General features: G+C 41.7%; 1 protein-coding gene across 2 annotated transcripts; it reads left to right on the top strand.

The window, feature by feature from the left end:
- On the top strand, window positions 1–11320 carry LOC121758951 (rhamnogalacturonate lyase-like). 2 transcript variants are annotated; one of them, XM_042154411.1, is made up of 16 exons: window positions 1–56; window positions 323–444; window positions 529–588; window positions 703–822; window positions 933–1052; window positions 1139–1280; window positions 1607–1777; window positions 1904–2074; window positions 2681–2787; window positions 3064–3154; window positions 8982–9123; window positions 9303–9459; window positions 9981–10097; window positions 10496–10619; window positions 10711–10903; window positions 11191–11320. In XM_042154411.1, exons 1-16 carry the CDS (start codon window positions 15–17, stop codon window positions 11193–11195), a joined length of 1884 nt encoding a protein of 627 aa, XP_042010345.1. In that variant the 5' UTR covers window positions 1–14; the 3' UTR covers window positions 11196–11320. The 2 variants fall into 2 exon arrangements, with proteins under 2 accessions (XP_042010345.1, XP_042010343.1); XM_042154409.1 differs by lacking the exon at window positions 11191–11320 and having other exon boundaries at window positions 10711–11014.
- Window positions 11321–11529: the final 209 nt, after the last annotated feature.

The following is an 11529-nucleotide window of genomic DNA, read 5'->3' as shown; positions in this document are numbered from 1 at the left end:
TTTCGTACACAACAATGTCAAATGCAAAACTACGGTTACATATTCGAGAACGCCAAGTAAGTTTCACACACATCCATATATATTTACAACAGTGGATTCAAAAAATGGAACTAGCGGGTCGAACACAACCAATACTGTGTCGGTCGACCCCCGACTCCACTTGGATCCGCCATTGCATATATATACATATATATGCACTTACAAAATCATGTCATAATTTTTATTTGAGTTGGGAAATCAAGTCATATTTGGTTCAATATAATTAAGATGAGTAATGGATTACTAAATTAATTCATAGACAATATTTGATTTTTGAATGAAGGTGGTGATGGATAATGGCATCATTAGAGTCACACTATCGAAACCAGATGGAATTGTGACTGCAATCAAATACAATCACATTGACAATGTGCTAGAAACATCCAATGATGAATCCAACAGAGGGTATTTTCAATTTATTTTCTCTAATTTAAGTATTTTTAATTTTCAATTTTAGAATTTTTCATCATAGTAAATTTCTTATTTCAGGTATTGGGACTTTGTTTGGAGTCAACCAGGAAGCACTGGAACTACAGGGACATTTGATAGGCATGCATATTTAAAAAAATATTTCTGTGTCCATAAAAAAATTAATAGAAAAATTCATCTAATTATATATACATGATGCATGCAAATAAAATTAACTTTTGGAAAAAAAAACAGAATTCAAGCAAAAAAATTTGAAGTTGTTGTGGAATCAGAGGAGCAAATAGAGTTATCATTCTCAAGAAAATGGGATGCATCCCTTCAGGGAAAGTTACCCCCATTAAACATAGACAAAAGGTACATTAATTTAATTCAATATAAATTCAAAACTCGTGTATTAAATATATTCATGTATTATTATAATCAAATGAAAATTTATCATTTGTAACTTGGAAATAACTTTGCAGGTTTGTACTGCTTCGTGGCTCTTCAGGGCTGTATTCGTACGCGGTGTACGAACGGTTGGAGGGTTGGCCCGGCTTCAACCTTGACGAGACAAGAATCGCGTTCAAGCTGAGGAAAGACAAGTTAAGAAATCGAGTTTATTTGTTCGTGTTAATTTTAAATAATGGTTTTTCATTTACCTTGTGGTCGAATCGAATGAAATGGACAGGTTTAGGTATATGGCAATGGCAGACAACAGGCAGAGATACATGCCGTTGCCGGATGACAGGCTACCGGGACGAGGACAGCCGTTGGATTATCCCGAAGCGGTACTACTTGTCGACCCGATCGAGCCTCAGTTCAAAGGAGAGGTTAGATTAGTTACTACTTTATGACATTAATTATAATGATTAAGTCATAATTTTTATCTCTACCTACTATTTTTATTTGAAAAATAAATTGTATACTTTATTTTTAGTCTAAATGTTAATTTAACTACAAATTGTACAAACTAGAAAGATGGGAATAAAACCATGATAAATTAAAAAAAATTGAGATATAATCAATATAATCACTAAATATTATCATAAATTTCACAAATTCAAATATTGGATAAATTGATAACATCAGTAAACAAAAATCGTTCAACTATAAACTAAAAAACTTGAAACTGATCAACGCGACGACGTTTATGAAGGTGGACGACAAGTATCAGTACTCGGGCGACAACGAAGAAGTGAAGGTCCATGGGTGGATTAGCATGGATGATGGTGTGGGTTTTTGGCAAATAATGCCTAGCAATGAATTCAGAACAGGAGGCTCTACCAAACAGGACCTCACTTCTCATGTTGGTCCCACCACTCTTGCTGTAAGTAATTACCATTATTTAACTAACACTCTATTAATTTATAAATATTGCAATAACTAAACTATAGAATTAATTCAATTAAAATGATGTGTTTTTTTTTTGTGTGTGTTATATTTTGATGATCAGATGTTTGTTAGTGCACACTATGGGGGTGAAGATTTAGTGGTAAAATTTGGAGAAGGAGAGGCATGGAAGAAAGTTTTTGGTCCAGTTTTCATTTATCTTAATTCTACTAAACCACAAGTTGAAGGAGAAGAAGAAGACCTTCTTTCTCTTTGGGAAGATGCCAAACAACAGGTTAGAAAAATCAGTTTTATTTTATTTTTTCTAGTTATAAGTTTTAGGATGAATATTCGATTTTTTTAGCGTTTTATTTGAAAACGTCCCAACCTAAGGGTGATTGCTAGTTGGTCTTTTGTCCCGTATTCTTTCGTGCCCTTTTCATCGTCGTTGTTGGCTCTTGTTGGTGTGTGTGTGTGATTGTCTTTTTGTTTCTAGTTAGATTTGTGTTTCCTAGCTGTACGTTTTTATTCAGGTTGTCTTATGATGCTTGTGTCAATATTGAGATATGTTTTGTTTCATTGGCTCGTATTTCTATTGTCTTTGAGCTTCTGTTCGACCTGTTCGATCAGGCTATTTGTGGTCGTTGTAAACGACCTTGAAGTATACAATATTTCAATTTTGATTTCAAAATGTCCCACAAAAAAATTGTAGACCAAATCACCCTTGAAGTTTGAAGGAGCCGTTAAAATACACTGCAAATTTCATATGAAAATTGTTTGTCGAAAATCTTTAAACCAAAGTTAAAACTTTAGGTACTCATTTTACAATCACTCTAGAGTTGTGACATTGTACTTAAACGATGGGACAAAATCAAATAGTTTAATAATAGAAATGGAATAGGCATTGGAACAAATTGAGAGTTGGCCTTACAATTTCCCAGCGTCGGAGGACTTCCCAAAATCAGCGCAAAGGGGTAATGTTAGCGGCACATTGCTAATTAAAGACAGGTACATATATATAATACCATTATGCAATAATCGATTTTGCGAAAATTTCTTTTTCGCTTCAGTATTGTATCTATGAAATGTGTGACGCGGGTGAAAATATTTAATTATATGTAAAATTTAATATATCAAATTCCGGATTTGCCACCGTACTTGTGATTTTTTTGGTAAATTGAATTGTAAAGTAGTTTCACAATCAAATTAACACGTATCCTCCAAGCATCATGCATGCACTAATATACGTATAAAAGATGGTTTCATATTAAATTTCATGTATAGGTACATGAGTAATGATTATGTGGTGGGAAATGGTGCTTACATTGGGTTGGCTCCACCAGGAGAAGTTGGGTCATGGCAAACAGAAGGCAAGGTGTGATTTACTCATAATTCTAATTAATTGGAACCATTATATTTAGTTTGTCTAGTGAATTATAATATGCTACATTTGAATATAAACGCTAAAAAATAGATGACAACGAAGCGCAACATAGTTTATGTTACAGACCAATCAAAAGAATGCATTCCAAAATACTAGAATATCAAGAGTATATATATAAGCTTCACATATGTTGCCTTATACACCGAACCAAACCCCACTTTGTTACCTTACATAATCAATATAGGACAAGGCCACCACTCTGATCTGAGCCGTTGGTCTCTCAATAAAAGCACCAACATTATAGATCAAACATGAGAACTCATTTCGAAAAACTAATCTATCAAAGAGAGATTACTCATTTGGTATGTAAACTTCACTTCTCTTGGCATACATAATTGATGTCAAACATGTTTCCTTTTACTAAAGTTCGTAAGAGTTAGTAAAGACATTTCTCCTCCACTAATAAGTCGGGGATTTGAATCACCCCAGTGTGCAGATGTAAGCGTGTGTATGAGTCTATACTTATAAAAAAAGGTGACTGTTACGGAGTAAAGACTACCCACACAAAGAAGCACGAGATGTGCTGAATATACTGGAATAAAGGAAAAGGAACGGAGATTATTATTGCTGGAAATATGGAAGAACTAGAAAACAATCCTCGCGAGGAGGCCCTACGACAAAAGTCGTCCAATTGTGATCACGTCCAGAGATGCATTCTCTCTGCCCGTTCTCTCTATTTATAGACTTCTATCTCAGCTACTTGAAATTCAAAATACAAGAAAATAGGAACTAACTTAACAACCTAACAACCTGAGAAATTGATGCTAACAAATTAATTTGAAATCTTCTCTCTTGCTGTTGCTACTTAGTCGGCCATATCACTTCTCTTTCTCCCCTCTTATACGTTCTCCACTCTTTAACTGTATCAACTGGCCCATCCGTCAAAACAGCCTTGTCCTCAAGGCTGAAAAAAGGAAACTGCCCACAAACATCAGCTTCATCCATCCAAGTCGCCTCCTCAATGTCTAGCCCATCCCATTTTAGCAGGACCTGCTTTACCTGCTCTCCGTCTTGGTCCAACACCCGTCTGTCCAGGACCCGCTCCGGTAAGATTGGGGGTTCGTAATCGGTCAGTCCCTCCGGCAACGTTGGTTCAGCTGTTTCTTCCCCAATGGCTCGTTTCAACAAGGAGACATGGAAAACCGGGTGAATTCGAGCGGAGGTGGGGAGCTCCAAACGGTACGCAGAGCCGCCAATGCGTGCCCTGATCCGGAATGGGCCGAAGTAGCGCGGTGCTAGCTTCCTATTTCGCACAGTAAAGAGTGTGGACTGGCGGTGCGGTCGAAATTTCAGGTAGACCATGTCGCCGATGTTGAAGTGAACATCGCGACGGCGCTTGTTAGCCGCGACAATCATCCGATTTTGAGCGCGTTGAAGGTGGTGGCGCAGGAGTTCCAGGGCGTCGTTGCGAGCTTGGAGTGTGTCGACAACCGCCTGAGCTCTGATTTCACCGGGTAGGAAATCATGGATGGTCGGGGGCGGTCGGCCGTAAACCACCTCGAAAGGCGTCGTTCCCGCGGAAGAATGGGCACTCGTGTTATAGCAGAATTCAGCCCAAGATAGCCACTTGTGCCATTGCTTCGGTCTATCTGATGAGAAACAACGGAGGTAAGTTTGCAGGCACCGATTTAGTACCTCCATTTGGCCATCAGTTTCGGGGTGGTATGCCGAGCTCATCTTCAGCTTAGTTCCCATCGCGCGGAAAAGCTCTCTCCAGAAGGAGCTCAAGAAAAGCGGATCTCGATCCGACACGATGGAACGAGGGATGCCATGGAGGCGTACAACTTCCCTTGTGAATGTATCAGCCACTTGTCGAGCCGAAAATGGGTGCCTCAAGCCCATGAAGTGTGCATATTTGGATAAACGGTCGACGACAACGAAGATGCAGTCGAACCCCCCCGCCTTAGGTAGTCCGGAGATGAAATCCATGCTTATATCCTCCCAAACTCGTTCCGGGATTGGCAAGGGTTGTAAGAGACCCGCCGGCGCTTTGGTGTCGGACTTGTGTCGCTGGCAGATTGCGCATGCCGCAACAAAGGCAGTGACCTGCCGCATCATCCCAGGCCAATACACGTTCGATGCGAGCCGGCGGTAAGTGCGATAGGCCCCGGAGTGGCCCCCGGTTGGTGTGGTGTGAAACTCGGCAATCAATTTCTGAATCCATGGTGATTGTGGAGGCACCACGATCCGTCCCTTGTAGAAAAGAGTCCCGTGAATCAGCTCGTAGTGGAGAGATGAAGGACGCCCTGCCTCCAAGTCAGCTTTGATTCTAGCCAGAGTCGGGTCGGCGGGAATGGTGGATTGGACGGTGGACCATTCCGGCCAGGATGGTCTCGACACAGCTGCGAGTTGTAGTGTTGTTTCATCGCGACGGGAGAGAGCGTCGGCAGCTTTATTGAGGCGGCCTTCCTTGTAAACGATCTTAAAATCGTAGCCCAACAGTTTCGCAGCCCAGTTCTGTTGAGCCGGAGTAGCCAATGGGTGGGCCAAGAGTTGACGTAGGCTCCGTTGATCCGTGTGGACGACAAAGCGGCGGCCGAGTAGGTAGGGGCGCCAATGATGGATTGATAAAACTAGGGCCATCAGCTCTTTCTCGTAGGCCGACTTTGCGAGCCATCGGGGGGACAGTGTTTTGCTGAAGTAGGCAACCGGTTGGCGCTCTTGCATTAGGACCGCGCCCAGTCCCCGACCCGAGGCGTCACATTCGATAACGAAATCTTTAGTAAAATCTGGCGTACGGAGTAGAGGTGCCGACGTCAGTGCTTCCTTAAGAGATTCGAATGCGGCGGCTGCGTCGGTTGGCCATGTCCAGGCCCGTTTGGCGGTTGGGTCTATCGGCTTCTGTAGAAGGGCGGTGAGAGGGGCTGCTATCTTGCCATAATCACGAATGAAACGGCGGTAGTAGCCGGTTAAACCGAGGAAACCCCTGACACCTTTCAAGTTCGAGGGCGTCGGCCACCGTAGCACGGCAGAAACCTTCGCTGGGTCCATCTTCACCCCTTCGTAGGACACGATATGACCAAGGTATTCCACACTATGGTGTCCCAGCAAACATTTCTTGGGATTGACCACGAGGGAGTGGGCGTGGAGGGCCTGAAAAACATGTTGAAGATGCTGCAGATGTGCCTCCCAAGATGTGCTATAAATGAGGATATCGTCAAAGAAAACTAGGACGAACTTTCGCAAGGCTGGCCGGAAAATGTCATTCATCAAGCCTTGAAATGTGGCCGGGGCGTTGGTGAGGCCGAACGGCATCACCAAAAACTCATAATGGCCTGAATGCGTGCGAAATGCGGTCTTGTGAACGTCCTTGGCAGCCACTCGAATTTGGTGGTATCCTGACTTCAAGTCAATCTTGCTGAACCATCTCGCGCCATGTAATTCGTCGAGGAGCTCCTGAATGACCGGAATGGGGTACTTATCGGGGACCGTCCGCTTGTTCAATTCCCTGTAATCGACGCAGAAACGCCACGAACCGTCTTTCTTTCGTACAAGTAGGACCGGGCTGGAGTAGGGGCTGGTACTTGGCTGGATCACTCCGGAAGCCAGCATTTCTGCTACTAGCTTCTCCATTTCATCCTTCTGTGCGTGGTTATAGCGGTAAGGTCGAACCGAGACCGGCTCTGTACCTGGTAGGAGCGGAATTTGATGGTCGATGCTGCGACTCGGTGGCAGACCCCCGGCTGAATCGGTGACTGCTGGAAAAGCGGTTAAGAGTTGTAGTAGCTGGGAGCGTGCAGCCTGTGACAGGTCTGTGCCTATGCCAAAGAGACCGCCGTTGACTCCTTTTCCACTGATCGAAGGAACCAGCAGCAATCCCCGTCCTCCAGGGAGCGTAGGTCCTGTGTTGAGCACGCGCGCCGCATAAGGGTCGGGTCGCCTTTGATAGACACGGGTCGACCCTCGACCGAGAAATCCATCGAGGAGTGCTGCCAATTTGCCAAGACATACCCCAGGGTTTCGAGCCATGATACCCCTAGGATGACGTCGATGTTGCGGAGAGGAAACACATAACATGATACCGCAAAGCTCTCCCTGTCCAAAACCAAGGGCACCCTCCGGCAGAGCCCCGCGGCTTGACGTGACGTTCCATCGCCCAATATTACAGAGTAGGGCTTGGTTGGCGTGATTGGTAACTGTAGTTGTATTGCCAATTGCTCTGAGATAAAGCAATGACTAGCTCCACTATCCACCATGACTTTGATCCTATGTGAATCAATTTCTCCAAATAGCTTCATCGTTTTTGACGTGTCCAGACCATTCAGCGATAATTCCGAGATCTGCAGCTCGACGTCCTCAGCAGCCCCCTCGAATTCCTCCTCCGCGAAAACCTCGTCGTCATTCTCGCAGACCAGCACATTGAGAGTTTTGGGCGGACACCGATGAGTCGGCCCGAATTTCAGCCCGCATCTGAAACATGTACCTGCCGCGATATGTTTCCTATACTCCTCTTGTGACATGCTTCGAAAGCGTTGGTTCCCCGGTCGAGAAGAGGCTGTCGATGATAAGTGGGAGGTCGCCGTGGAAGGACCCCTGGCACCCGGCCGGGATGATTGGGCGGGCGACATGGCCGCCGGCGTGAATGATTGACCAACTGGTGGTTTAGGGGAGTGGGTCGTAGCCATCAGGTCAATATCGAGGGCTAGTTCAACCGCGTCCTCGTAGGTGGTGATCTTTGCTGCTTTCATCTGGAGGCGTACCTCCGGGCGAAGGGCTGCCATAAAGAACCCGAGATACTGATGGGAAGCGATATCCGGAACCTGCGCGAGGCGTGCCTCGAACGCCGCGACGTAGTCAGCTAGAGAGCCGGTGTGACGAACCGCAGCGAACGCTTCATATTCATCCAACGCCCCGTTTCCACCAAATCGCTTCATCAACTCCCGCGCAAATCGAGTCCACGAGAGGTTTGGAACTCGTTGACGCAATAACTGGTACCATGGAAGGGCCCGGCCTGCCAAGGCTACCATTGCTACGCCTACCCGTTTCTCGGTTGGTGTTTCCGAGATTAGGAAGTACTGCTCTGCCCTGGCCAACCATGCGAGGGCATCTGTCCCGTCGAAAGTCGGCATGGGTGACTGTGGTTTGTACCCCCCAGCCACTGAATTGGACTCCAGATTTTCAGAGGCTGCGTCGGCCTCCGGGGGTATTTTGGAACCTGGAGTGAGGGACGCAAAACCCGCGCGCATCTCGGTTATCATGGAATCGAGTTTGGATTCCAACGCCAAGACCCTATCATCAGTCTGTTGGGCATGGGCGTTGAGGTTGTCGATAGCCTTCTCCACACCGTCTAGGCGTGAATCGCCCCTAGAGTTAACCATCGTTCACCGCACCAATTGTTACGGAGTAAAGACTACCCACACAAAGAAGCACGAGATGTGCTGAATATACTGGAATAAAGGAAAAGGAACGGAGATTATTATTGCTGGAAATATGGAAGAACTAGAAAACAATCCTCGCGAGGAGGCCCTACGACAAAAGTCGTCCAATTGTGATCACGTCCAGAGATGCATTCTCTCTGCCCGTTCTCTCTATTTATAGACTTCTATCTCAGCTACTTGAAATTCAAAATACAAGAAAATAGGAACTAACTTAACAACCTAACAACCTGAGAAATTGATGCTAACAAATTAATTTGAAATCTTCTCTCTTGCTGTTGCTACTTAGTCGGCCATATCACTTCTCTTTCTCCCCTCTTATACGTTCTCCACTCTTTAACTGTATCAGTGACACAAGTTAAAACTTTGGTAAGAATTTTCAGGGTTATCAATTTTGGAGTAGAGCAGATGAAGAAGGTCATTTTAGCATCAACAACATCAGAATTGGAGAGTACAGTCTGTATGCATGGATGCCAGGATTCATTGGAGATTTTAAGCATGATCACAACATTATCATAACCTCAGGTCCATAAATTGATCCATTATTTCTTCTCACTAATCACTTTGATTAATAAAAAGGAATATAAGTGTGTGTTAGCGTAGTGGTCGAGTGGTAAATGCTCAAGACAAAGGTTTCAGGTTCAAATACAACGCTTTTATAGGTCTAAATCTGTCATATCTGATTTTTTTCGAGAATGATGTAGGATGCAACATTGATGTGGGCAAAATAGTCTACGAACCAACGAGGAATGGACCGACCCTATGGGAAATTGGCATCCCGGATCGAACTGCTCAACAGTTTTACGTTCCCGACCCTAATCCTAAATACATCAACAAACTTTATGTTAATCATCCTGATAGGTTATTATTTTCATTTATTTTTTAGAGGCTTTTTTGCTCTCTTTTTTATTAACTTCTATTGTGCCTCTTTCTGGTTTGGTTGTTGTTTACTTTCACGTGAGTTTTTTGTTTCTTGGTGTGTGGTTATTCAGTCATTTGTGTACTTTCTCTACTTATTTTTGTATGTTTTGTCTTTGTGGCATTTTATTTCTTTTAGTTTGCTAGGTTGGTAGATACTTTCTCGTGTGTTTTATGATTGATGTTTTATGCCAAGATGTTTGTAAGATGTTTGTTGTTTGTTATGCTTTCTTGCTTTTGTATTGGTTTTGGATAGTGTGTTTGCTTTTGACGATACGCACACTTTGTGTTATTTTAGAACGGGTGTTGCACTACTACAGTGTTGCTTGTTTTGTTTTAGAGTTGATGTTGTACTACTACAGTGTTGCACACCATATTTTTTGTTGAGCGTTTCATAATACATAAAAAAAATGTTTGCATCCCTAATAAACTAAGACGATTAAATTGTGATTACTATTTTGAAGGTTCAGACAATATGGATTATGGGAGAGGTATGGGGAATTATATCCCAATAGCGATTTAGTCTATACAATTGGTGAGAGCAATTACACAACGGATTGGTTCTTCGCCCACGTCACCAGGTACGAACGTGTGCATGCACGTGCAAACATACATATAAATAGCGTGCATGCTCTTTGGCTGCAAATTTTATCATAAAAATAAGCGATAAAAAACCATAAAAATATGATAATTAATAAGCAAATTAAATTTGCAGAGTTTAATTAAATATGAACTTTGATAATGCATAAGTATAACTATAAAAGATTATGGTTAATTAAATCTGAAATTTAATAACCTTCTTAAAATAATTTCGTTGTTATTTTTTTTTTGTTATTTCTATTTTGATCTGTTTCGCTCTGCTAATTTTGGCCCTCGGTATTTATTTTTTAATTAAAAACTAACCTTTCAAAATATAAATATATGATTTTCCATTTTATTTTGAAAAATAACTATTTTTCTTTTCATTCGAAATTAATAGAAAATACTTGAATTCATATAAAGCAACAACATGGCAAATCAAGTTCAAACTCGAAGCCGTCGAACCAAATGAAAAATACTACTTGAGATTGTCACTTGCATCTGCAGCTCAAGCTGAATTACAGGTACCATTTTAATTATAAAATTTCATTATTAAGTTTGTTTTATTTATATATATTTTTAATTAATTTGTGTCTTTAATCGTAATTTCTTAAGGTACGAATAAATATTCCCGACCAAAATCCAGCATTATTTACGACTGGATTAATAGGGAAGGACAACGCAATTGCAAGACATGGAATCCATGGCCTTTATTGGCTATTTAATGTGGAAATATCAGCCAATTTATTTATTCAAGGAATTAACACTATTTATTTGACCCAAGCAAATGCGACTGGTCCATTTCAAGGTATAATGTACGATTACATACGTCTTGAAAGTCCCAAATAGTGAAATAAATCATAATAGTCTCTTCTCTTAGTTTGGAAATTCTAAGATGATTTATTTGTCAAAAATTTTAAAATGGCAATTTATATATATAGTATATAATCCTAGTTTTGTTACTCCACATCATTCGTTTCATTATTCATGGCATGTATTTTTTTTCAAATAGTCCCATATATACGACACATCTCATTTTTAAGATACATTTATCACTGACACAATTTTGTTTTTGTTCTGCTGTTTCTCAACCAGTGTGAGTGTGAGTAGTGGCGGACACAAGAGTGTGAGAAAAGACAAACACGAGACTAAACCATAAGTCGATTAAGCCATTACTAAACAAATGTTTTTATGATAATTATATTAAGTATTTGATATTTTTATGTAGATTATTGTACAAAATTCTCTATCATCACAACAAATTATTCAAAATTTCTCCATATGATATTTTAAATACAGAATACTATAGGCCATCGGTTTATATTATTGGACCTGTTTTTTTTCCATTTTGCCTTTAATTATTTGTTTTGGTCTCAGTTGAAGTTTGGTTTCTTAGATCCGGTGGGCCGCATATAGAATTTACTCTGCAAGAGT

This window comes from Salvia splendens, chromosome 12 (assembly GCF_004379255.2).
Source record: "Salvia splendens isolate huo1 chromosome 12, SspV2, whole genome shotgun sequence".
NCBI lineage: Eukaryota > Viridiplantae > Streptophyta > Magnoliopsida > Lamiales > Lamiaceae > Salvia > Salvia splendens.
The sequence above is the reverse complement of the archived record's forward strand: the minus strand, read 5'-3'. Positions and strand labels throughout refer to the sequence as shown.